General features: G+C 45.2%; 1 protein-coding gene across 3 annotated transcripts in view; it reads left to right on the top strand.

Moving 5' to 3' along the window:
• The window catches only part of RPGRIP1L (RPGRIP1 like), a 478,852-nt gene that overhangs the window by 263,118 nt on the left and 189,154 nt on the right, over window positions 1-26,580 (top strand). For all 3 annotated transcript variants that reach the window (XM_082269857.1, XM_082269856.1, XM_082269855.1), the window contains exons 13-16: window positions 12,177-12,356; window positions 12,511-12,628; window positions 17,312-17,764; window positions 17,851-17,993. In XM_082269857.1, coding sequence (XP_082125983.1) covers window positions 12,177-12,356; window positions 12,511-12,628; window positions 17,312-17,764; window positions 17,851-17,993 — 894 coding nt within the window. The remainder of the gene's footprint in view (window positions 1-12,176; window positions 12,357-12,510; window positions 12,629-17,311; window positions 17,765-17,850; window positions 17,994-26,580) is intronic.

The raw sequence follows: 26,580 nt of genomic DNA, 5'->3' as shown, positions 1-26,580 counted from the left end.
CTGTCCTGGGGTATCTGGACGACATTCTGATTCGGTCTGCGACCAGTCAGGGTCTGGAGAAGGACCTGTCTGTCACGATGCAAACTCTGCAGGAGTTCGGTTGGACGATAAATGTTCCAAAGTCGACACTGAGTCCGTCGGTTCGTCTTCCCTATCTGGGAATGATACTGGACTCGGTGCAGGCGAAGGTCTTCCTGCCGGAAGACAAACTCAGGACTCTTCAGGAGGAAGTCAGGTCCCTCAGGGACGTTCCGAACTCGTCTCTGCGGACGTGTATGAGATGTCTGGGATTGATGGTCTCGGCTTTCGAGGCGATTCCTTTCGCGCAGTTTCACACGCGGGGTCTCCAGGCGGAGATCTTGTCCAAGTGGGACGGGCGACCTCAATCTCTGGATCTTCAGATCTCGTTGAGTCATCGCACCAGGGAAAACCTTCTGTGGTGGCTCCAGTCCCCGTTGGTGTCCGGGGGCAAGTCGTTTCGTCCGATCTCGTGGACGATAATCACCACGGATGCCAGCCTGTCGGGCTGGGGTGGTGTTCTGGGCGTTCTGTCCGCCCAGGGGACCTGGTCGGAGGGGGAGTCTTCCCTCCCGATCAACATTCTGGAATTGCGTGCGATAAGGCTCTGTCTTCATCGCTGGACGGACCGGCTGCAGGGCTGCCCGGTTCGGGTGCAGACGGACAATGCCACGGCAGTGGCCTACATCAACCACCAAGGGGGCACCAGGAGTGCCCGAGCGGCTCGAGAAGTGGCCGACATTCTGTCTTGGGCCGAGACTCATGTCCCGGCGATAACGGCGGTTCACATTCCGGGAGTGGAGAACTGGCAGGCGGACTATCTGAGTCGCCAGACCCTGGATCAGGGGGAATGGTCTCTCCATCCGACTGTCTTCCAGATGTTGTGCGCGAAGTGGGGTCTTCCAGATGTGGACCTGTTCGCGTCTCGCCTCAACTACAAGGTGAAGAGGTTCGTGGCAAGGACGCGCGACCCTCGGGCAGACGCGTCGGACGCGTTAGTGGCCCCGTGGCATCAGTACAGGCTGATGTACGCGTTTCCACCGATTCAGTTGCTGTCCCGGTTCCTTCGCAGGTTACACTCGGAACGCAGCACGGTGATTCTTGTGGCACCGGACTGGCCTCGCCGGTCCTGGTACGCAGACCTCGTGAATCTGGCGGTCGACGCCCCCTGGCGTCTGCCTCTTCGGGACGATCTACTGTCTCAAGGACCGATTTACCATCCTGCTTTACAGTCGCTGGCTTTGACGGCCTGGCTGTTGAGACCGAGGTCCTGAAGGAGAAGGGTCTCTCTCCAGAGGTTGTTCATACCTTGATCAACGCGAGGAAGTCTTCCTCGGGAAAGGTTTATTACCGTACTTGGAAGGCCTATTTTGCCTGGTGTGAGTCCAGGGGGTTTTCACCCCGCACGTACTCGGTTTCCCGTGTGCTGTCTTTCCTTCAGACGGGTGTCGATCAGCGTTTGGCGCTGGCTACGATAAAGGGTCAGGTGTCTGCGCTGGCCGTTCTGTTTCAACGTCCCGTGGCTTCCAACTCCTTGGTTGGCACTTTTATTCAGGGTGTGCGGCATCTGGTTCCTCCTAGGAGGGATCCTTTGCCCCCTTGGGACTTGAATCTAGTCCTATCTGTGTTACAACGTGCTCCCTTTGAACAGATCAGGGAGATCTCGTTGTCTATGTTGTCCAAAAAGGTCGCCTTTTTGGTGGCGATCACTTCGGCTCGCAGAGTGTCGGAACTGGCGGCTTTGTCCTGCAAGTCTCCGTACCTGGTTGTTCATTTGGATAAGGTGGTCTTGCGACCTAATCCTTCTTTTCTGCCGAAACGAGTTTCGGAATTCCATCTTAACGAGGATATTGTTTTGCCTTCGTTGTGCACGAAGCCTAAACATCCAAAGGAGGTGAGATTGCATTCTCTGGATGTTGTTCGGGCGATTAGGGTTTACCTTAAATCGACTGAGTCTTTTCGAAAGACGGACTCCTTGTTTGTTCTTCCAGAGGGTCCTCGGAAGGGCATGGCGGCTTCCACCTCTACCATTGCCAAATGGATCAGGCAGACCATTGAACAGGCCTATGCCTTGCAGGGGAAGGTTCCCCCTGTGCCTGTGAAGGCGCACTCTACTAGATCTCTGAGTACGTCTTGGGCCTGTCGTCATGGGGCTTCTGTAGCCCAGGTGTGTAAGGCGGCGACTTGGTCGACCGTACACACTTTCACAAAATTCTACAAAGTAGATGTTCAGGCATCGGCGGATGCTTCCTTTGGCCGCAAGGTTCTTAGTGCGGCTGTTCCCTAGGGTCCCTTGTTGGGGACTCCTGGCTGTTGGGATAAGTTTTGTATCCCCTGGTTTTTTGTCTTTTCCTGGGTTGTTGCTCCTGTTGAGCACTTATTTTTGCTGTTGCCCAGCTGGTTTCCTTCCTTTGGTAAGGTTCCTTTCTTTGATGTGGAGACTGCGTTGCCTTTCGGCGCGGATGCGTTTCCCACCCCTCATGTTTGCACTGCTTTGGGACGTCCCCATATGTGACGAATATGAAGAGGCGGCGACTGTCGGAGGACGTAAGAGAAAACGGAATTTTTGTAAAATCTTACCTGTAAAATTCCTTTCTCTGAGTCCTCCGACAGTCGCCGCCCCCGCCCCTCTTTTGGGGTTTGAATGTATACTCTACTGCTATTCCACTAAAACTGAGATATGGTTGCAGGAAGTAGGAGGGTATTGACTGAGGGGACCACCCCTTGAGGGTGGGATATGTTAAAGCTTTATTGTTAACATATTCTGTTGCCTAGCTACTCCTTCGGAGCAAAGTCTAATACCCCATATGTGACGAATATGAAGAGGCGGCGACTGTCGGAGGACTCAGAGAAAGGAATTTTACAGGTAAGATTTTACAAAAATTCCGTTATCTATGGTCTCCCTGAGTCCATGGAGCCCAACCAGCTAACAATTGCGATCCTCACCATCTTTAATGATCTGCTTGAGAGACCACACAAAACCCCCATTAAAATGGAAGGTATACCCAGGGTGTTCAGACCCTGAGGCAAGGACTTGGATCCCCCAAGGAATGTGGTCTGTTGTATGGTGAACTACCGACTGACGGCAGAAATTCTCAGAAGTGCAAGAAAACAGGGCCGCATTTTATTTAGTGGCATGGAAATCAGTCTGTACCAAGCTCTCTCACATATAACATTACAGCACAGGAAAGATATCCGCCCTCTGCTCGATCCACTCCGTGCCTGCAGAATACCCTATTCCTTTTTGCTTATCCACTACTACTATGGGTCGCACAGCCAACATGCGGGCGCCAGAAGATCTGCAGTCCTTCTGTTAGAGCCTCAATTTTCCCACAGTTGAGCTGCCAGATTGGTACAGCACCTTACGACTACCTCCCTACTGTAATCAACATCCATGGAAGACCTTCGACCACGAGGCCCATCTAACTCCAGACACCACAGATCTGCCTCACCACCGACTGCCGACCGCCAGTAGGTGGGAGGTCTCCCTGCTTCCCCTACTGATCGCAAGCCACGACAGGATTGAAGTCACGTTGAGTTCTCTCCCCTTCGATTTCCCTTAATCGGGACCCTCCTGCACACCAGAAATGAAAAGAACCTTTCTCCTTACCCAGTTAAACCCTCTTAATGGGGCCCATATTATTCAGTTACGTTGTCAGTTGTTACTACCTTTGCCTTGTCCTAACTCCAGACTCCACTGTAACCTTATATATAACCTTGACTGTTTCTCACCATTAATTTTATCACTGTCTGCACTCACAGCTTCTGATTATCCAATTCCTGCATTTCAAGAACAAATATAGTATCTTCATGGTGTATCATGCTCATCTCACTGCTTACCATTTACTGCTATCTTAGAAGCCAAGGGCAGTTTTCTCAGATTTTTCTACCCTGTCACCCCCCCCCCCCCTTCTCAGCATACTACTCTCCCATCCCTCCATATCCCCTCTCCCCTTCAGTAGATATATGGTCAACTCTTTAAGGTATTGAGAGAATCCTCCCTCTTGGTCATGGGATTCAATTCTCCTTTCCTTGATAGGAGCTATATATCATCTTCCTGATCCACCTGGCTGCTTTACTGATGATCATTTATAGCTTGTTGTGACCTCCCCCCCCCCCTCCAGTTCTCCCCTTATTTGCAAATGCTAAATCCATCCACTCCCTTTGATTAGAGACTGGATTGAGGTTCTTAAAATGATCTACGCTATCAATTTCTTTATTGTTTTTTTTTTTTAATCAGCGACTATTATATACAGCCTTAAGCTATTTAGTCTCACAAGATGGATGATTGATAGGGTTAAATAAGCATCTTGTTCATTTCATACCATTACTATGATTGCCACCGATTATAGCTATTCCTGCTTATGATAATTGCTAAATATTCGATAAATAGAAAGCTTTTTTTTTTTTTCCCCCCTGGCTTCCCTTTTTCCTCTCTCCCCCTTCCCTCCTCCCTTTCCCCTGTCTCCACCTTTTACTCTCCTTCTGCTGACAGCATTTAGAGACTCTGCGTGCTGTCTTATCTCCCTATGAATATTCACAATGTGAATTGATTGCCAGGGGCTACTCAGGTGGGCAAAGTATACCCAGGAGATGATCCTAGCTGACTCTACTATTCGCCTTGACGTGCTATGCTAGGTATGCTCTCAGCCTTTTATAGTATGCAGTTTAGGGCTGCTCTATCCATTGATGCCAAATAGCACTTCCTGGGCTTACTTTGTGACGCTGATGTATCTTCCTGGCACCTCTCCCTAGTCCATGAAGTTCTGTTGCCACCTCTTTTAACAGTTAGTAAACCACCCACCTTTTGCTTGCCAGGTTATGTCAAATTTTGCTCTTGGAAATCATACTACTTTGTTTGGACTCAAAAGATTTACATACTATTTTTATTTGCTAAGTATTTAGCTTTTTGGATATACTGTATTTTCTAAAATATCTGTTTTATACATGCGATTTGCCTTATACAGTAAAACCTTGGATTGCAAGAATAATTTGTTCCAGAATCATGCTTGTAATCCAAAGCACTCATGTATCAAAGCGAATTTCCCCATAAGAAATAATGGAAACTGAGATAATTTGTTCCTTAACTATTTATTCATAAGTCCTTCAGTCTATAGTCCATATTAACCACTTTAGCCCCAGCCCTATTTCGGACACTTTTTGTTCACAAGTTAAAACCAGTATTTTTTCCTAGAAAACTACTTAGAACCCCCAAACATTATATATATTTTTTTAGCAAAGACTCTGGAGAATAAAATGTCGGTCATTGCAAAATTTTTTGTCACGCGGTATTTGCGCAGCGGTCTTTAAAACGCCATTTTTTGGGAAAAAATTTGAAAAATCACATTTCACTGCATTTAAAAAATACTAAACAGTAAAGTTAGCCCATTTTTTTTGTATATTGTGAAAGATGATGTCACGCCGAGTAAATAGATACCAAAGATGTTACGGTTTAAAATTGCGCCCCCCCGTGGGATGGCGACAAACTACGGTCAATAGAGATCTCAATCTGCGACGCTTTAAATTTATTTAACGGTTACCAGTTTAGAGTTAGAGTGTAGCTCTTTTTTTTTAATTATTGCCCACGCTCTGGCGATCGCGGCGATACCTCACATGTGTGGTTTGAACAGCGATTTCATTTGCGGCTCGACTTGCGTATACGTTTTTTTTTGTGCGCGAGCTAACGGTGACGGGGACGGCTAATTTTTTTTTTTTTTTTTTTTCCTATTTATTTTTTCTTTTTTTTTAAACTTTATTACAGGTTTTTAAAAAAAAAAAAAATCTGATCACTTTTATTGCTGTCACAAGCAATGTAAACATCCCTGGTGACAGCAATATGTCGTGACAGGTACACTTTATGGAGGGATCGAGGGTCTAAAAGACCCTAGACCCCTCCACTACACTTCCCTGTATGCAAAACGCCGAAAACGGCATTTTTGCATACAGCCGTTTTTCAAATCTGCCGCCTTTTGCAGCACAGTAACCCGGACGTGACGTCATGGACGCCGCCTCCGGGTTACGTCATCGGAGACCCGATCGATGCCGTTTCCGGCATTCATCGGGACTCCATCCAGCCGGCGGACGTGCCGGCTGGGTGCTCGGGGCTCCCGGTGGGACGGTAGCCCCGAGCAAAGCCGCGGAAGGCGGCGGGAGGGGGGGGACGTCCCCTCCCGCCCCCCCGGGTAACGATCGAGCGGCTCCCGAGCCGCATCGATCGTTACCGACGGAAAGCCGACCGTCGGCTTCAAACAACGGTACCAGGATGATGCCTCTAGCTAGAGGCATCATCCCGGTATAACCACTCAAAGTCAGCCAACGTAGAGGTTACGTGACTGGTAGTAAAGTGGTTAAAAGATTATAGCAATGTTGACAGGTTGTGTAACCATAAAATGTCCACAATTGGCAGCCTCCACAAGGGGATTAGAAGCAAATCCAGCTGGAGCTACAGAGTATAAAAGAGGAGAGGTGCCTCTAAGTGTAGCAACATGCTTACATTTAATGTAGGTACAACATTTTACAACTCACATGGTTGATGATTAAAAAAGGTACATCTAAGTATGCAGGCATCCGAGGTAAAGCTGTCCACATAGCCCATCCTCCACACCGCTGTCAATCTGAAATCATGACCGGGAAGACTACCTTGCAGTAGAGCGATCTGAAAGCGAGCCTTAAAGCGCTTGTGGAGCGCAGCCTGGAAGGGATGACTATGATGGCAGTGCAGAGGATGGTCTATTTGGACAGCTTTAAACGCGTTATAACCGACATACAGGTGACAATTAATAGTGCTGTCCACCACCCATATGGTACTACATTTCCCTCCCCCATCCTCCCTTTTTCCTCCCTTTTTCCCCCCTTCCCCTTCTCCCCCAGCCTTCTTTCCCTTCACCCCCCTCTCTTCTCCCCTTTCTCCCCTTACCTTTCTTCTGCTTGTATCGAGCCATCTTAAAGTGCAACCAGAAGTTACATTTTTTCTCCTATATGTCGGCTTTATGAGATAATTGCCTAGCCTTAATCGGCCAAGCAGTATACAGTAGGCCTAGAAACTGTATTTTAGTTTATCTACCCTGCAAATTGTTGCAAAAGGTAATGCGCTAGACTCGTGCGCCCTCTGTATTCTTTTCCTTTTAGTGTTTTATCTGGGTTCCCCTGACCTGTTGGAAGTGGCTTTTCTAAAAGTTCAAGTCGCACAGCAACCCCTTAAGTTCAGGAGCATGAATTTTCTTTTTCCAGTCTTTCCGACCAGCCTGCTTATCATGGGTGGTGATTTCAATCTGCCACTTGATCCTTTGAAAGAGACTTCTACAGGCACTTCCTCCTTACTGTACCGGACACTTAAATTAAACTCCAGATTCAGGACCTACTGCTCCATGATTCCTGGCGCACTCTCCACCCTGGAGTAAAAGACTACACCTTTTTCTCCTCACTACATAATCGATATTCGAGAATCGATTACCTGTTCTTATCAGCCATTGAAGAATGACGAATGCCAAATGTCAATCCGGGGTGATCCGACGCTATACCTCTCGGAATTGATGTGGATGGCCAGGGGACGAGACCAACCATAGAGCAGGAAGATGATCCTAGCCGGACGTCGCTGGCATGTGTGCAAGTCGCCACACTGGAGTGCCGAGGTTAGCGCGTTGTCCGGAAGTGATGTCACTTGATAGGAAGGAGCCAAGTGCAGGAAACAGCGTGGAACATAGTCATGGGCTTGCTTGCATTCCACATTGGTTTCTAACTGGAATTAGCGGCCTGACGCCTGGACTACATTGCAGCAGGTGTCTTGTCCCCATGTGGCCCCGCCCCCGAGTACGTGGACTAAGATGCAGTGCCAGCCAGTAATTGAGGCTGCGACTTTGCGGCCTGCTGGAGCAAGATGCTTGCATCGGGGAACTGGCACCCTCTTGTGGCGGCAGGGCTGTGACAAGCAGTCACTTATGGCACTGAGGGTTTCCCCTGCCTGTTCTCATTGCCCGCCCAGATCCTTCCTACGAATAGAAGAGGTTGAAGGTGTTGCGGGCTTGATCTAGCGCTCTGTCCTTAACGATGAGTGGACAGGGAGTGTGGGACAGCTGGTTGGAACAGTCTCCATTCCATTTACACCCCTACAAAGATGGAAACAGTTTATTATTTTTTTTTATTAAAAATGTTTTATTATTTTTCATTCTCTCCCTGTCATGCCACAGCCACACAGCTGTAGGCCCCTTTTTACATGGGCTGTCCGATCACCTGTCAGTTCGGACCCTCCAGTCCCCTCTACGGAGTTGCGGATATGTCCGTTGACACCCGCCGCTATCCAATCCTGTCCGCCAAAAACAGATGGATGATGGTCCTATTTTCCATCCGTCCGGCGAATCGGATGGAAATTGACAGGTTGTCCATTTTCTTTCAATTTCCACATAGAGGAGAGCAGGACTGTGTCCGTGTTCACTCTGCATAGTGGAGTGGACAGGACCAGTCCACTTTAGCAGAGGTGCCTGTGTGAAAGGGACCTAAGGTGGCATGAGTTACTGGACCTCCTATCACCCCCACCTTGCTGCACTGTCCTTCCCTAGTGAGCCGCTGCCCATCACACCATAAATTCAAGTACACATAGCCCAAATGCCTGGCAACTTCAGCTGGTTCAATAAAAACCTCCCGCCAGTCGACCCGAGTTAATGGCAGCCAATTCGACAGAAGTCAACCGTTCGGCATGGTGCAAAAAAAAAAAAAAAAAAACTGGCTCCTAACTGTTTTAGCTGGCTCCTAGATTCCAAGCAAATTTGTCAAGCTCTGGTCTAGAGTTCAACAGCTTCATCATAATTTTTAAGCCGCAGTTCAAGAGGGCTATAGGCCTATATGAGGCACATTGTGTAGGATTCTTCAGTGATTTATATATCAGGCTGATGTGCGCTGATTGCATAGAGGGAGGAAGTGAGTCCTCTGCCAGAAACAAAGTATATAACACTGACAATTTCATTGCTAAAGCCTCACCATGTATCATGGGCCGAGAGCCTTTCCCAAGGAGGAGGATGCCTCTCTACTCCTCAGTGGTGATGGGGCGCATCAAGTACTCTCCTTTCTGACAACTAGCCTAAAGCCAGTTGAGCATTGCTCTAATTTGTAAAGGATCAAAATCAGGGGGAATAGAGGACATATATAGTTTCGTGTAGTACTAAAGTAACTTCCAGAATTTCTTCAGTAGTGGAGACTATATTGCCTGCAGAGGTGATAATTTTGAACATAGGTGTGATGGGTCTATCAATTTGAGCAAGCATACTAAATAAGAACTTCCCATTACTGTCCACTTGTTCAAAAAATATCTATTTACTCTCTATTGTAAGTCCAGTCTTGTAACCTCTGTCATATTGAACTGCAAGTCCCTTTTTTGCTGTCTGTAGACTGTCAAAGTTCTCTGGGGTATTAGAGGCTGCATAAGTTGTATCTCCTCCACCACTTTCTGTAGGGCTGAAACCTCCAAACTCTGCTCCTTGTGAATAGCTGCAATGAGAGAGATATATTGCCCCTTGACGTAGGCCTTGAAAGCATCCCAAACTAGGCCTGGGGAAGCAGACCCCTCATTTATCTGCCAATAACATTTATCTGCCTACATAACTGCACGGCCGTGCTGTTTTTAAATTTTAACAACGGGTGCTGGGACAAGATCCCCTGCCTGCTGTCACATGGCAATGGGATCAGGTGGAGAGGAGGCAGCCTAAACATGGGTGGAATATGTAACATGTTCCACAGGTGAACTTATCCTTTAACCCCTTCATGCCGACCGTATGCAAATATGCAGCCTCGGCTTGAAAGGGTTGTACCGGGGTGATGCCTAAAGTTGCATGCATTACCCCGGTACTGTTGTTCAGGAAACTGGCCCTTCATCTAAATATCTTCAATCTCTTTTGTCAGAATGGGGAACTCCTGACGTGGATATCCTGGCCTCCACCTATTCAAGGTGTTCTAGGATTAGACCACCCCTACAGAACCCTGTGCTTCCTTGTGCTTACTTCCTTCTGCCCTGCAGTAACCACCCTTTTAACCCATGAGGGTGCTATGTTTGAATGATCCCCTCTGCAAAGTGGCTTATTTAGTGGCTATCACATGTGTCAGATGTGTCTAAATTAGCGTCTCTCTCCTGATCCTTCACAAAGACAAAATAGTCTTGCACCCAAGACCTACTTTTTTTTGCTGAAGGTGGTGTCTACCTTCCGTCTTTATGAAGACATAGTCCTTCCCTCTTTATGCCCTGCTCCTAAGTTTGTTTTGTTGTCAGGGATTTGCAAAGGACATCCTGCTTTAAAATCTACTATTCCCAGGTGAATAAGACAACTCTCAAAAGCTGACACCAAGCCTCTTTTGCCCAGCTTTGTAAGGTTGTCACCCTTCCCCAACTATAAAACTATTATAAATGAAACATGATCTATGATGGGCTCATGAGTAAAGGGTCTACCTTCTCCACTCATAGATCACATACCATTCATAGAAGCTAAAGTATAGCTTGTATGAATGGAGGAGATGGGCGGAAAAGACGGGTATAATCAGGCACTCTGCATGAGTGCCTGTCACAGCTCAGTCAGCTCTATTGACCCCTGCCACACTGGAAAACTTGGGCATCCGTGGTTTAGGGGCATGGATGGAGGGGGATTTTGACTATTAGGGGAGCCAACAGCACAAGAGACACAGCCTACTGACTAAGTAATTAGGTTTTAAGACAGGGTGGTATTAGTGGCAAGGGGAGGGACAAACCGCATAATGCTGTGCTGAATAAAGGCATATTTGGCCCATTTATGGCTATAGTGCACTATGTGCACCATTGCGCTGTGGTTTTATAGAGGTAGGCCTGCAGTGGAATACATTTTTAATTCATGTGGTCTCCTTGAGTTCCCAGCATCTCCACTGCGTCCAGCACTCTTCCCCTCACCTCTAAGCTATCTACAGTCCTTACAAAGCACTTACCGCAGACACCATCTTCATTCAGCTTTCCCCTGCCTTTTTTTTGTTAATGTGATGCCTTGTGTTCAGATTTGTGTTGTGCCAGCAGCATTTCTTTGATAAGTCATAAACCTGTAACCTTTTAGAAGCTGCAGCAGATTGGCTCCCAGGTTTCCTGCATAGGTGAGGAGGAATCTCCTGGTGCTTTGCCTCCTATCCAGCACCGGCTTCAGGCCTCTATCTAACAAAAATAGTGAAGCTGCTGACACTTACTGGCTCCTGTCAACCTAAAGCAGCGTAGAGGAGGAAACATTCTGATTAGCTGAATTTTCAGGCAAGATCCAAGGAGTACGTAACTTTGCTTATAGGGCAATTTACAAACTTCAGCAGTCAAAAATATGATGGTGCAAAATACATAATACATTCTGTTAACAGCACTTAGTTATTACTTTGAGTTTGCCAGAAGGTTAGAGTTGAATTTAAAGATGCTATGCTTTAGCTGCACCCTTATGGTCTTGAGTATCTCTTTTTCCATAAATGCCCAGGCAGCCACGTGTGTCCTTAGAGCCACATGTCCTATTCCACTTGGTTGCAAATCTATAAAGCAAGTGTATGCGGTAATAAGAAACTTTTTTTTTTTTTCTGATAAGTAAGTTGTTACAGATGCTGCCTTTGAGAGCACTTTATTTTATCAATATGAATGTGTTGTGTCCCTAAAAACAATCCCACGTCATATAAGGGGAAGACCGCACAAAAACTGCTGTGTGCGACTCAGATTCAGTATCTGTTCCATATCTTTGTGATGTTTTCAGTATGCAGGTTCTCTGTCTCCTGCTGAGATTTGCTCATCAACCATGGAACTCCCTGTAAATTGGCATGTGCAGTTTGTCAATATAATTGGTTGTGGCTTGAAAAAAGCCTTATGAAACATGTGGCTCAGACTTAAATCTGGCACTATAACAATTACAAACAGACTGGGACAATAGCACAGTCCGGAATATACTCGTAATAAAGTCATAATTAGTTGGCGTTAGAAATGAGTTTGTTAATCATCAACATCTTTGCTGCTTTGTGAATTATTAAGTGCTACATTTTCCAGAATCCAACGTTGACCTTGTTGGTTTTTAACCCTTGCATAATAAAATGTACTTTTGGATTGATTTCATAATTCACAAGTAAAGATATAGAAGAAAATACCCTGAAAGCATTGTACTGCTTTTAATTAAACTAAAACCTTTCTGTAGACACGGAAGCAACAGAAGAATGGAGAGGTCAAATTTTTGGAGAAAGTCGAGGATGACATGGGGAAGGACCTTGAAAAGTCTTTAAGAGAATTACAGGCGAACCACGTGGAAACTGTGCAGGAACTTGAGAAAACTAGAAACATGCTGATAATGCAGCATAAAATCAACAAAGATTACCAGGTAACTAAACAAATGTCTGTGTAATTTGTACAAGACAGCATTATTTGTATACTCAAGGAAACAAGATTAGTAAACCTAGCCACACTACATTTATTTTGCTTGATCCAACACTTTAGAGATGACTACAGGAAATATTTCTTCCTTAATCTAACAGGATGAATTGGAGGCGGTTACCCAGAGGATTGAGAGTGTGCGTCGTGATTATGATGTAAAGTTGGAGCAATATGTCCACTTGCTTGATGTCAGAGCAGCTCGTATTCGAAAACTTGAAGGTAATTTTTTTTTTTATTGTAATGTGTTAATATTGCTATTACACATTTATTTTTATGTTCACCCATCTGAACTGTAAAAATGGCTTCAAACCTAGGCAAATAAAACTAAGCATCTGATGACAAACTCATACAAACAGCTAATTTCAGAATGATCAGTAGATCCAGGGATAGAAGTAGAAATTTTATATTAAAATCCTGCAGAACCTTGATCTCCCCACTTCCACCTCAAAAGCCTCCCCCTAATGGTGCTTTAATATGGCAGGTTGCTGAGCTCACTAACCATTAGGGGGGCTTAAGGAGGTTTTAAAGGATCAAGGTTTTTACTTTCATGCATTCTATGCATGAAGGTAAAAAACTATCTGTGTGCAGCAGCCCCACCTAGCCCCCCTAATATTAACCTGAGCCCTATCTCCATCCAGCGATGTGCACAAGAGCAGTAGCTGGCCTTGGTCTCTTCCTCTTCATTAGCTGAGATAGCAGCAGGATCCAATGAGGAGGAAGAGACCTACACAGAGCAGTGGCTCGGGTGCCCCCATAGCAAGCTGCTTGCTATGGGGGCACTCAGCAGGAGAGAGGGGCTAGGAGCGCTGGCAGGGTACACGAGAGGGGGATTGGGGCTACTTTGTGCAAAACAACTGCACAGAGCAGGTGTGTAACATGTTTATTATTTTAAAAAAAAAATCTGCCTTTAATATCACTTTAAAAGCGGATCTTCACTGTATATGAGCACCACAAACCAAAAACACTATTTAATATTCAAAGCATACTCCCCCCTTCCATCCATCTCTCCATGCTTTATTTTGTTGAGAAATCTCCCCCTAGCATTTCTGGTTGTGGCCATCTTAAATATGGGCAAATGATTCATGTAGCACTTATTTCCTGGTACCCTATCTGCCCTTAGCTCAAGCATGCATGCAAGAGAGTGTGCTTAGCTGAGAAAACCCTTCCTACTCTCCTCCCCTCCTAAAGACCCCTGGGATGTATGACATCATTTGCCTAGGCAAGAAACCAGGAAGTGAAAAACTTTGCAAGAGTGATATACTTTATGCAATTAACAGCGCTTGCTCAACAAAATGTGCAAAAACGTGCATCAACAGAGGAAACAAATGAACAGTGTAACAATAATATCCAGAGTGAAAAAGTAAATATAAATATGCAATACAAAATGCTTGTGCAACAACAAAGTAAAAATGTGTGACCCAGTGCACAGAAAACTTTATTAATTGTCCAGTGACGACAGTTCAAACATATAATCCTCCATATGCTTCAAGAGGAATGGCACAATCTTCCTGCCCTTGTGGCCAGATGCATCCCAAAAATGAATCCTACTGACAAGGACAGTAACACACTCCGTGAATAGTGAGTGTACAAATTCCCACTTACCAGATGATGTTAATCCTTCTTACCATATGGCAAGAGGATCAAGGAAAGCTTTGGTGGTCTCCGTGACCAAAATGTAATCTCCAGCCAGTCCTCCGGTTCAACTTCCTCCAAATTGTAAAGAGCTCCCAAATGGCTGCAGTAGAGAGGAGCCAATAATGGAGAGAAAACTCCTCATAGCGTAAAAATGTATAGTAGCCTTTATTTAGAGCCCCCTGGGTAGGGCTAATCATAAAATGTAGAAAAAATGACTTCCAAAAACTAAGCAAAATCCATAAACAGAATCCTTTCCAGTCCACACGGGCCCAACTTGAAGATGCCAGGCTTGTTCTTAACCACTTGCCGACTGCCGTCAGTAGATTTACTGCGGCAGTCAGCCCCTCACAGGCAAAGTGACGTATATTTATGTCACTAGCCGATGTCCGCCGCTCACTCTGCGATCGTCGGGGGAGAGGGAGAAAGGCAGGCAGCTTGTGTAAACAAGCTGCCTGTCATTCTCGCCTGTGTAGAATCACTGATCATACGGTTCTACTATGTAGGACCGTTGATCAGTGTAACTACAGCTCAAGCCACAGCCAATCACAGTTAGAATCACGCCCCTAGGGACACACACAGCCCCTCCCTCTCAAATAAAGTTAACCCCTTCACTGCCAGTGTATTTTTACAGTAACAGTGCATATATATAGCACTGATTACTGTAGAAATGTCACTGTTAACCCCAAAAGTGTCAAAAATGTCAGTCAAGGGTCCGATCTGTCCGCCCCAATGTCGCAGTACCACAAAAAAAATCGCAGATCGCCGCCATTATGCGTTAAAAAAAAAACAACAAAAATGACAAAAATCTTTCCCTTTGTTAGTAAACGCAATAACTTTTGCGCAAACCAATCAAAATACGCTTTTTGCGATTTTTTTTTTACCAAACATATGTAGCATAAAACAAATTGGCCGAAAATGTAAAAAAAATTTGATTTTTACTTTTTTTTGGGGGGGGGAATTTCATATAAAAAAATGTGAAAAATATTGTTATTTTTGCAAAATTGATGCTCTTTTTTTGTTTATAGCGCGTGATCAAAAAATCGCACAGGTGATCAAATACCACCAAAAGAAAGCTCTGTTTGTGGGAAAAAAAGGACGTCAAATTAATTTAGGTACAGCGTCGCACGACCGCGCAATTGTCCGTTAAAGTCACGCAGTGCCGAATCGCAAAATACCCCCTGGTCTTTTAGCAGCCAAATCCTCCGGGCCTTAAGTGGTTAACCGGTCCCTTACCACAGAAGCTGAAAAATATCTGAGAAACAGATCTCGGAGATGGAGATCCTGGAAGTGATCAAATCCATGAAGATGGGCACCACCCCAGGCCCAGACGGCCTCTCTGTGGGCTATTATAAAACCTTTGCCTCTACCCTAAGTCCCTACCTTCTTAGATTTTTCAACAAGCTCAGTGATGGCCACCACATTGACAAAGGATTAAACTTACCATATATTTCGGTCATCCCTAAATCAGGGAAAGATTCAAGTGAGGTCGCCAACTATAGACCTATATCATTGATCAACAATGACTTAAAAATATTGACAAAAATCGTATCAAATAGGCTCTCACGCTTTATAGGTGAATACATTCATAAAGACCAATCTGGCTTCATCCCAGGCAGATAAGGTCCAGATCAAATCAGAAGAGCAGTAGACATAATTCCACTTTTACAGACCCGATGGGACAAAGGCCCCTCTCAGGAAGGCTTCTTGCTATCAATAGATCTGCAAAAGGCTTTTGATTCGGTCACATGGCCATACCTCTTTGAAATTTTAAATAGATGGAACTTTGGCTGAAAATTTCTGGGCTTCCTCAGGGGCCTCTACTCCACCCCCAGTGCACAAATTAAACTCCTAGGCCAATACTCTGAACCGTTCACTATCTCGAGAGGCACCAGGCAGGGATTCCCCCTGTCCCTCCTAATTTTTGCGATAGCAATAGAGACTCTGGCTACGGCAATTAAGAATAACCCTGATATCAGAGGGGTTAGCTGCGGCACAACTGAACACAAATGCACCCTATTTGCCGACGACCTACTCCTGTTTATCACCTCTTCATTGATTCCAGTTCCAAACCTCCTTAGACTACTAGGGGACGTTGGCACTATCTCAGGTCTTACTGTCAACATAGGCAAATCTAGGGCCCTAAATGTATCGGTAAAGGAAGAATTACTAAACTCAATTCCCTTAAACTTCACTTTCCTCTGGAACAATGACTCCATCCCTTACTTACTTTTTTCCCCCCTTTCTTATCTCAGGTCTCTAAGCCCTAAACAGGGAGTAGGAAGTGGAACTCATAAGTATCGCAACCATGTATTGATGCATGGGCTCTACTTTCACCACGAACACCTTGATATGGTGCTCAAGTAGCGGGCCAGAAACCTTTTCATTTTTTGTCCCCAATCCATACTGGGATTGGAATGACTTATCAAGAAAACAGTTTGTTTATTTCTTTCTTGTATCCCACTTCCTTACAACAGTTAAATGTTTCTCCTTTGAAAGTGTTAACAAGATTGATTCTAGATGTCACAATGTACTTCGATTTTGTTGTATGCTTGAAACAGTTTATGTATCCTTTTTACTGCTATCAATAAAATAAGATTGAAAGCAAAAAATGTAGAAAAAACTTTCCCCTGCGGGCTCCCGCACTGTACAATGGGAGAAATGTAAGCCGAACCCGCGAGGTGACGGCGTGCATTCCACCTACAACCAAGTGCGTCGCAACAGGCATCCCAGCTTGACGTGTTTCGTCATCAACGTGTCGTCTTCAGAAAAAAAACAGGAGGTAGCTGAATAAATGTTAAAAAAAGTTTAAAACAAGTAAATATGATATACTTTTCTAACTGTTTATAATGTTGGCAGCATAAGAATTAAAAATAATGTTGATTGGGAGAGTGAAGCTCCACTTTAAGTGATAGGAAGGGTGAGTTTTTATTCAACTCTGCTGATAGAGAAGAATAGCTTTATTTTAGTACAAATACTGCCTCATGGGTAGCTACTGGGTATTCCTTTAAAAGAACAGAGTAGTAGATAGGCAAGATCATCCAAGAGTTAGATTGTTACATTTAAACAGATTCCTTGCCATATGGTCACTTTAACCTGTAGGCAATGTGGGATATACCATAATGTATATATAAAAAAAAAAATGTTTAAAAATGTGTTTGTTTCTTGAAAAAGAGATTTAAAGTTTATTGCATATTTAAATACATCCTTACATTTCCAATACATTTCTAAATTAAATCGTCTGCTTTTATTGTTGTTTCTGCACTGAAGCCCAGTTAAAAGACATTGCATATGGAACAAAGCAGTTCAAATTCACACCAGAAATAACTAAAGAAGATGATGTGGAAGAATTTGATGAATCGGTACATCTAGAAAGGGGCTACAATCTTCTTGAGATCCACATATCAAAGGTAGCGTTCTCTCCAGTTGTTGTCAACATCTTCGGAGATCAGGAGCCTGCCACCTTCTGCACGTATGCTTTCTACGACTTTGAGCTTCAAACTACACCCATTGTGCGAGGCTTACAACCCTTGTATGAGTTCACCTCTCAGTATCTAGTACAAGTAGATGATTTTTTCCTACAGTATATTCAAAAGAATACTGTAAGGCTGGAAGTTCATTTGGCAATTGGCACCGATTTTAAAACAATAGCTGTGTGTCAGCTAAAGTTCCAGGACATTCTTGAAAAAAATGGGAAAATCTTTTCTAGTTCTACATTACTTGGTGAGTACTGATAGGGCCATTTACTGTAGAAACTGTAAAAACTTGCTGAGCTTTGAAAAATAATCAAATCTTGCTTTTTATTTAAGGGATTGACAATGACATCAGTAATTATGGCACATTAGAGTATTGGTGCAAGCTTAAAGTGCCCATGGAGCAAGCTATTCGATTATACAAAGAGCGAGCAAAGGCTTTGGGTTATATTTCCTCAAACCTAAGGGATCCAGATCAGGTAATCCTTCCATAGAAATCAGTGATAATGTCTTAGGAAAACTGCAAGCAAATAGAAAATGCATTTTCTTATTTGTATTCACTAAAACCTGTTAAAGTTATTTCCCATTTTCCTCTTAATCCCTGCACACCAGCTAAAAAGTTCACATGTCTATATGCAAATCTTAGGGCTCTTTCACACGGCCGCTCCGTGTGTCCGCAAATCATCCTATTTTTTACCATCGAATACCATCCGCTGACATCCGATTTTCTTCCTTTCAGTTCTGTTCAGTTTTTTGGAACGGAACAGAACCCTATTTTTTCATCCGTTCAAAAAACGGAAAGGAAGGAAAATCGGATGTCAGCGGTGTCACCTGCTGACATCTGCAATGCCCATAGACTTACATTATGTCCGCATATCATCCGCAAACGGATGGGATGATATGCAGACATACGGAGCGGATGACACAAGTTGACCTTACAGTTTTAAGTTTAAAATGGAGGAAGTGTTTTGCAATATAAATGGAAGTATTAGTTAGGCCAAATATTTAAAGTCCAAAACCACTATATACTGTAGCTAAGAAGACAACAAAAGCATAAGCGAATGGCTTTGTAAGAAAAAACTTTTAACAAGTGGGCATTGACATACAGTACTTTAACTGGTGAAGAATACTTTTCTTTTTCTTCCTTGATTGGAATTTGTTTTAAGAATGGTACAGTGTGGTGTACATTTGTGTATTTTTAAAACGACATGCTAGTCAATCATAGCCATTAGCTATTTAACCACTTGAGTCCCAAGGCTTTTTTCTCCCTAAATTCTCTTGGGTCTCAGAGTTTATTTGTTTTTTTTTTTATCTTTCTGGAATATTTCTGTTCCACACATTTTTTTCTTTTTGGTTTTGTAGACTACTACCCTAGCATATTATACATAGTGTTGTTTTTTTTTTTTTTTTTTTTATGACAGATCTATACTTTGGTAGAAAAATTTTAAAACATATATTTATTTTCTATGGTTCTTGTTGAGAATAATTTAAAACATTTTGAAAAAATACATTTACCTGAAATTTTTTCCAACACAATACATATTTGTTTGGAAAAAACTTTTGTTTGTATTCTTTATCTGTGCCCTTTTCTATTTGATTTGTTTATGTGGTACGAGGGTGAGCACACGAGCACACGGACTTGTTTTCTGCTCATTTTGGCAGCACAGAAACAGAAGGTATAATCTTCTAATGATTTTGCAAGCTACACAGTCCAGGATGCACACACAGGGCAGCCCTGCCTAGCGTGAAATGTAACGGGAATCCAAAAAATGCAGAGAACCTCCTTATGCAAACATTTGGTTGGAAAACCAACTTTCCAACATACCTGTCATATTCTGAGAATCTATGATTGGTTCCTTCATACACAGGACAAGGCATGGGTAAACATTGAAAAAACTGGTCTACCTACCTATTACAGACCATACCGTGGTCTGTATAAACATACTTCTACCTGACGTGGAAACACACCCCCTAAACTCTCCCACTTTTACAACACAGGAATCCAAGTCCAAGGAATCCCAAAAATGCAGAGAACCTCCCGATGCTAACTTTTGGCTGGAAAATCAACTTTCCAACTTACCTGTTAATTCTGAGAATCTCTGATTGGTTCCTTCATACACAGGACAAGGCATGGGTAAACATTGAACAAAACTGGTCTACCCACCTATTATAGACCATACCGTGGGGTGTATTAACAAACTTCTACCTGACTTGGAAACACACCCCCTAAACGCTCCCACATCTACAACACATTAAAGTGCTCTGATTTCGCTGATTGAAAACTCAGACTTTACTCATGGAAACACTTGTGAAGTTACATGTTATGATAGAAATTATACTCCACCCTTGGCTGGCAACTTTTTAAAACGGGGCTCGTTTATCCCAAAACATGACATGCAGAATCTGGCAAACATTAATAATCTGCCATAGTGGATCTACCTACAGATTCAACATTTTTTGATTGAGGCACAAAACAAACACTGCTATGCATGTACTCTCTTGCTTTAAAAAAAAAAAAAATGCATGAATAAAGGTACCAAGACCCACTTGATCTTTTGGATCTATTCTGCAATAGGGAACTCCCCTAATACTGTTGAATATCCTTTTAACCACTTCAATACTGTGCCGCACAGCACGCTCCCATCAAAGAGACCGGGGATCTTACTGAGAGCCCCAGTCCTGTACTAACAAATGGGACCCAGAACACCTAATTCCAGGTCACCTGATGGCTGTGATAGCCTCTGATTGACTACCAAAATGATCAGTCACTCTGAAGCTTTCCCCTGTATTTCTCGCTTTGTGAATGGAGAGGAAAGATACATTGTATCTTTCTGTCTCTTTGCAGAGATTAATAAAAAAGTGTGTGTAAGAAAAACTACAAGTGTTGGAAAATGCAGAAAGAAAATTAAGATTGTTTTTTGTTTTGTGTTTTACACAAAGTTGTCAGTTTATTAGGATATATCTCACACACAACATAGGCATACTTAGAATTATACCCCAAAACACATTCTTCCACTCCTTACAAGTATGGCAATACTACATGTCTGAGACCTTTTCATTTGTGGACTGATTATACTGTAAACCAGACGTTGCATCTTGTGTATTACACAGATCAAGCAATTGTCTCAAAACAAATCTACTGTAATTTTTGCCACTATATAAATGGTCAGAGGATATAGCTTAATGTATCATCACCTATAGCAGTCCCAGTTCCTGTAAGTCAAGCAAGCCTAGTCTACTAATACATGGCTACCTAAGAATGTCATGTTCACTGAGCTGGAAATACAGTAGGTAGAAAAAAGGAAGAAAAAAAGAGCCCCTGTGGTTCCAGGAGTGCAATTGTCAGCAGGGGATGGCTGGGGCTGGTGTCTCACAGGTGGGTCAGTTCATGCCGCAGGCAGAGACATGGTCAGCAAAGAGGCGAAGGATCAGTCCAGGCAACAGACAGAAAATTGGTCAATAAACAGGCCAGGATCAGTACAGCCGGTAGGCACAGGCAATACTGCACTGTGGCGGGAGTGATTAGAAACATTTTTGCTGGCTGCATTGATCTGATGACACTGGAGACTAGTGTGGCAGCAATCCGGAACACTACCTGACTTACACTGGTCAGGTAGCTCTGTTGCTGGCTTGCATTGGTGTGTTGACACTGCAACTGGTAAGGCGCTGACGAGGGACATTGTCACTGGTGTGGCAGTGATCAGGGACAATATAACTGGTGGTCGATGATCAGGGACACTGTAACTGTGTGGTGGTGATTAGGGACAATGTAACTGGTGTGGTGGTGATCAGGGAAATACACTGTACACTGAGTGGGTGATGGTGATTGGGAACAACTGGTGCGGCGGTGATTAGGGACACTGACTGGCAGCAGTGGTCTGGTGACATTATACAGCTGTGGCAGCAATCAGAGATAATGGCTGGCAACACTGATATACAGCGATTACAGAGCACCCGGCCATTGTGCATGATCACTGCCACAGTGTTACAATGTCACCATAGTGAAAACAAAATTAATATACAGTGGGCATAGAAAAGAATTACCCCCCTTTAAAATAATCCCATTTTGTTGGGCCGCCTTGGTCGCCCGGGCACTCCTGGTGCCCCCTTTGTGATTGATGTAAGCCACTGCAGTTGCGTTGTCAGTATGCACACGCACAGGGCGGCCCTGAAGACGAACCGACCAACGGAGAAAACAGAGCCTGATTGATCGCAGTTCCAAGACATTTATCGGAAGGGAGGACTCCCCCTCCGACCAACTGCCCTGGGCAGACAGATTGCCCAGAAACGCCACCCCAGCCCGACAGGCTGGAGTCAGTGGTTACCACAGTCCATAGCAATGGTCGAAAGGATTGTCCTTCCTTCAGAGCCGGAGACTGGAGCCACCACAGAAGATCTGACTTGGGGGCTCAAAGAGATCCTCCTTTCCAAGGAGTGAGGATGCCTGTCCCACCTGGTCAGAATCTCCCCTTGCAGAGATCGTGTGTGGAACTGTGCAAATGGTACCGCCTCGAAAGCCGACACCATCAAGCCCAGGGACCGCATGCAGGTCCGGAGCGAAGAGAACTCGTTGTCCCTGAGCGACTTGACCTCGTCCTGCAGAGTCCGGAGTTTGTCCTCCGGAAGAAAGACCTTTGCCGGGGGCGGAGTCCAGAATCATCCCCAGGTAAGGGAGAAGAACAGAAGGGGACAATATCTACTTCTGAATATTGATGGTCCACCCGAACTCCTGGAGCGTCTGAACCGTGGTTGACAGATCGCGCAACAGAGTGGCACTGGAATTCGATCTTAAAAGGAGATCGTCCAGGTAACCCAGGATGGCAATCCCCTGTACCCGCAACAAGGCAAGAACAGGAGCCAACACTTTGGTAAAAACCCTTGGAGCCGAAACGAGGCCGAAAGGCAAAGCCACAAACTGATAGTGCTCCTCCGCAATTACCAATCGGAGGTACCTCTGATGACCCTCGTATATAAGGATGTGTAGATACGCATCCTTGAGGTCGATGGAAGCCAGGAAATCCCCTGGACTCAGGGATGCCACCACCGACCGGAGGGACTCCTTCTGGAATTTCTGGACCCGCACAAAGCGGTTCAGAAACTTTAAGTCCAGAATCAGACACACCTTGCCCTCTTTTCTGGGCACTGTGAACAGATTTGAGTAAAAACCCCCGAAACATGTCCCAATGTGGCACTTGGACAACCACCCCCTGGGCGAGGAGAGCCTGAACCGCCCGATGGAGATCTCGGAAACGATCTGGGGTCAAATGAAGATTTGAGGGAAAGAATCTGTCTGCTGGGCGTGATTGAAACTCGATCTTGTACCCTGACCGAATGAGTTCTTGAACCCACCTGTCCTGAATCTTGGCCAGCCAAGGTTTGGGAAAACAGTGCAGATTTCCCCCCACCCCTGAAACGGGTGAGGGCGCCCCATCAGGTCGAGGTGGACTGGGCCACTGTGCCCGTGTGGGTGGCTTTAGGCTTGCCCGCCCAAGGCTTCTTCTGGCCACCAGAGGCCTTAAAGGAATTACCTTTGTCTTGTGCCTTGAAGGCACGAAAGGACCCCTGGCTAGGTTTAAATGAAGGGCCCCGCTTACCGCGGAAGGATCTTCCCCTGGACACCTGGGGCAGCAGCGTGCTCTTACCCCAGTGACCCCCTTCACCAGTTCATCCAGAGAGTCCCCAAAAAGACGACTCCCTGCATAAGGGATGTCAGACATCGTCTTCTTGGAAGACTGGTTGGCCGACCAGCTTTTCAACCAAACGATGCGACGAATCGTCACTGCAACTGCAGACAGGCGGGAGACTAAATGGGCCTCATCCAAGGCCGTGTCGCACAGGTATAAAACAGCCTGAATAATTTGATCCACCATCTCCAGAGTAGCAGGAGGGGCGGATTCAGCAATAAGAGTGCATTTAAGCACCTTGGCCCACTCCACAACAGCCTGAGAGACCATTACAGAAGTGAACACGGGTTTCATTAAGGAACCCGCTACCATGTAGATGTGATGGGTAAGAGTTTCCACCCGCCTGTCCGTCGGGTCTTTAAACACAGGAGAATCCTCTGCGGCATTAAAGTGGCTTTATTTAACCTGGACACAGTGTGGTCCACCTTAGGAGCCACAGTCCAGCGCAAATCCACCGGAGCCGCAAAGGGATAACAGTACTGAAATTGCTTGGGCACCACGAAATTGCGCTTTAAATTGCGCCATTGGTCATTCACGGTCTCGGGAAAAACCTGACCCCACTTCTGGGCTTTGCGGGTCCCAAAGGAAGACCGCTTACCCGACAAGTGGGGCTCATCATCTAAATTTAGCGTGTCTTTCACAGAGCTAATAAGCGCAGACATTGCAGCGCGTTCTCTTGCTGAACCAAAGGTGGAATCCTCCTCCTCCTCCACATCCGACTGAGAGGACTGAGACCCCTCAGGGGGTACACTGTCCGTGGCAACCATATCTGGCTCTGAATCAGAAGACTGAGAAAGCCTGGGCCTTTTTCTAGAAGCCCGGTCAGACATTAACAAATCCACTTTTGACGCTAAAGTCGCAAGCGCAGCAGTAAGTGAGACTATAGCAGAGGATTCAGGGGTACCTGAACCCTCCACCAGAGCAGGGGTAAATTTGCTATCCTGGGACTCCATCATAGCACTTCAGAATTTAAATGGCGCTGACCCTTTAAATCGGCGATTACCGCGGTTCCCACCGCAAATGCACCGCAATGAGGAACTAAGCCTGTGCTACTAAAAACTACAAAAGAATAAATGCAAGCAGGAATGCAGCCCAGGAAACACCATAAAATCCCCTAAAAGTGTGCCTATACCTTGCCACACGCTGTCAGCACGATCTGCATGTGAGAAGAAGGAAGTAACCTCACGCCACTAGAGGCAGAACACAGCTCTGAGCCACAAGAAAATGGTTGCCAATACAAGTCTATGGAGAAGGCTCTGGGAAAATGGCCGCTGTTCACATAAAGAACATTGTGCCCACACTAAAGATGGTGCCCGAAGGGCGCCAACAGAATTGTAGAAAATGGCTGCTGCCCTCACAATGAGGCCAAACAGCCTGCCCACACCTAAAATGGCAGCTCTGCGGTTTTACACTGATTGCGGCCCCTACACACCATGTCTGTATGTCTGTACCCCCAAAACGTTGCCGAAGCACCTCAGGGACATCAGGGACCCCCACAACCCCCCACACAGCGGTAGAACCGCCTTAGCGCCCCCGCAGGGACCGGGAAGGGACACACCGGGACCGCACTGACAGACATGAGGGGGATATTACAGATCCATGTGCACTGCCATCCCCATAAACAGAGGGCCCACATAAACACCCCGACAGACAATGCCATAGACAGAGGGGTAGCATGGTACTCACCGGTCCAGGAAACGTGGGTACCGCTCTGTCACAGGAAGCCTCCCACTCTGCCGAAAAGGGCGCTAGCAACACGCGGCGTACCGCAGTTGAGACATCCCAGAGAAGTAACCACTTTGCAGGTTTGTCCCTGAGGACAGGGACATGGTCGTTTGCGAGGCCTAGGCGTACGCATAGCCTGCAAACGCTCAATGGCAGGCTGGGATTCCATAAGGCCCTAGGATAACCAGTGCGATTCCCAACCCGGAAACGCTGTAGTCTTCCGAAGTACGACTAACTAAGAGCAGGAACAAATAAAAAGCTATTATTGTAAAGAAAAATCACTTTCTCAGAGAGAAAAAATAAGAAGAAGTAAAAAGGCTGAGACTGCAGCCACAGCCAGGGAAAAGCCAGCCTACTCCTATGCTAGGCAAAGACAAACTGATTTGGGAATGCTGCTAGCTGGGGATATTGGACCAGAGGGACAGCCCCCTGTAGAGGTGTGTCTATACAAAGGTTTTGTGAATGTTTTCTAACAAAATCTTATGCCTAGCTGTGGATAAGACCGATACCCAGAAGTGCAAACTGTATGAGTGGGCGGCGACTGTCAGAGGACGTACTGTAAGAGAAATGCATTTTTTTAACAACATTTTTGGTCTTTTTTTTATTTATAGCGCAAACAAAAAAAGTGATTCAGTGGTGTTTGAATACCACCAAAAGAAAGCTCTGTTTGAGAGAAAAAGGGACACACATTTAATATGGGTACAGTGTGGCATGACTGAGTAATTGTCATTGAAAGTGTGAGAGCAATGTAAGCTGAAAATTGGGACTAATAGCTGTTGTTTCTGCTCCATTTAAAATCACACCCACCACCCAACTAATGTGCTAGATACAGGTCAGGAGCATGGTGCCTGCTATTTTGGCATTGATTCTATGTTCCTTGCTCTTCAAATTGATATTATGGCTGCTTACTTTTTGCAGGTGTTTTGCATAACTGCCCATCAGTCTCTGAAATTCATTCGGTGACATGTTTGACTACCACTCAGTGTAAAATTATTTTAGTGGCAACATGTTTGTGGGGTTAATTGCATGAACTGTCCATTTCAAATGCCCCCACAACATTTCAATTGTATTAAAGTTAGGGCTTTGAACAAGCCAGTCCATAACCCCTACCCCCCCCCCCCCCATTTCTTCTTTTTGAGTAATACCTTGTGTAGCCATTAGTAAATAACCCTATAAGGTTATGTTTTCTCATCTCTTCTTCTGTGCCACCAGATCTTCTATGATTGCTCTGTGTATGCACTTCCTTAAACTCACAACCTCTTTGACCAGCCCTTTACAACCACTTCACACACCTGATATTTACCTAACTCCATCCCCATGAGTAGGCTCTGGTGGGTGGAGTGAAACATGTTGGGGGTATGGCCTGGCTGGGTCCAGGCTAAGACTGCAATTCACTATCATACAGCAGGTCTTGAGTTGATGTGCGGGACACCTAGTCACTCTATACTATTGCCTGGAGCATAGGCAAGCTCCCTTCCAAGCCAGCACTCACAGCGGAGGTCACAGGACTTCATTCCCATACAACCTGAGCAGCTCACACACCTATTTTTTTGTTTCTGTAAAGCCCCGTACACACGTACCGATGGTCGGCTTACAAATGTTCCTCTTTTCTCCCCGGGATGTCGGTGTCTGCTGAAAAGTGCAAAGACAGCACAAG

This window comes from Pelophylax lessonae (genome assembly GCF_965119305.1).
Source record: "Pelophylax lessonae genome assembly, chromosome: 10".
Lineage (NCBI taxonomy): Eukaryota > Metazoa > Chordata > Amphibia > Anura > Ranidae > Pelophylax > Pelophylax lessonae.
The sequence above is the reverse complement of the archived record's forward strand: the minus strand, read 5'-3'. Positions and strand labels throughout refer to the sequence as shown.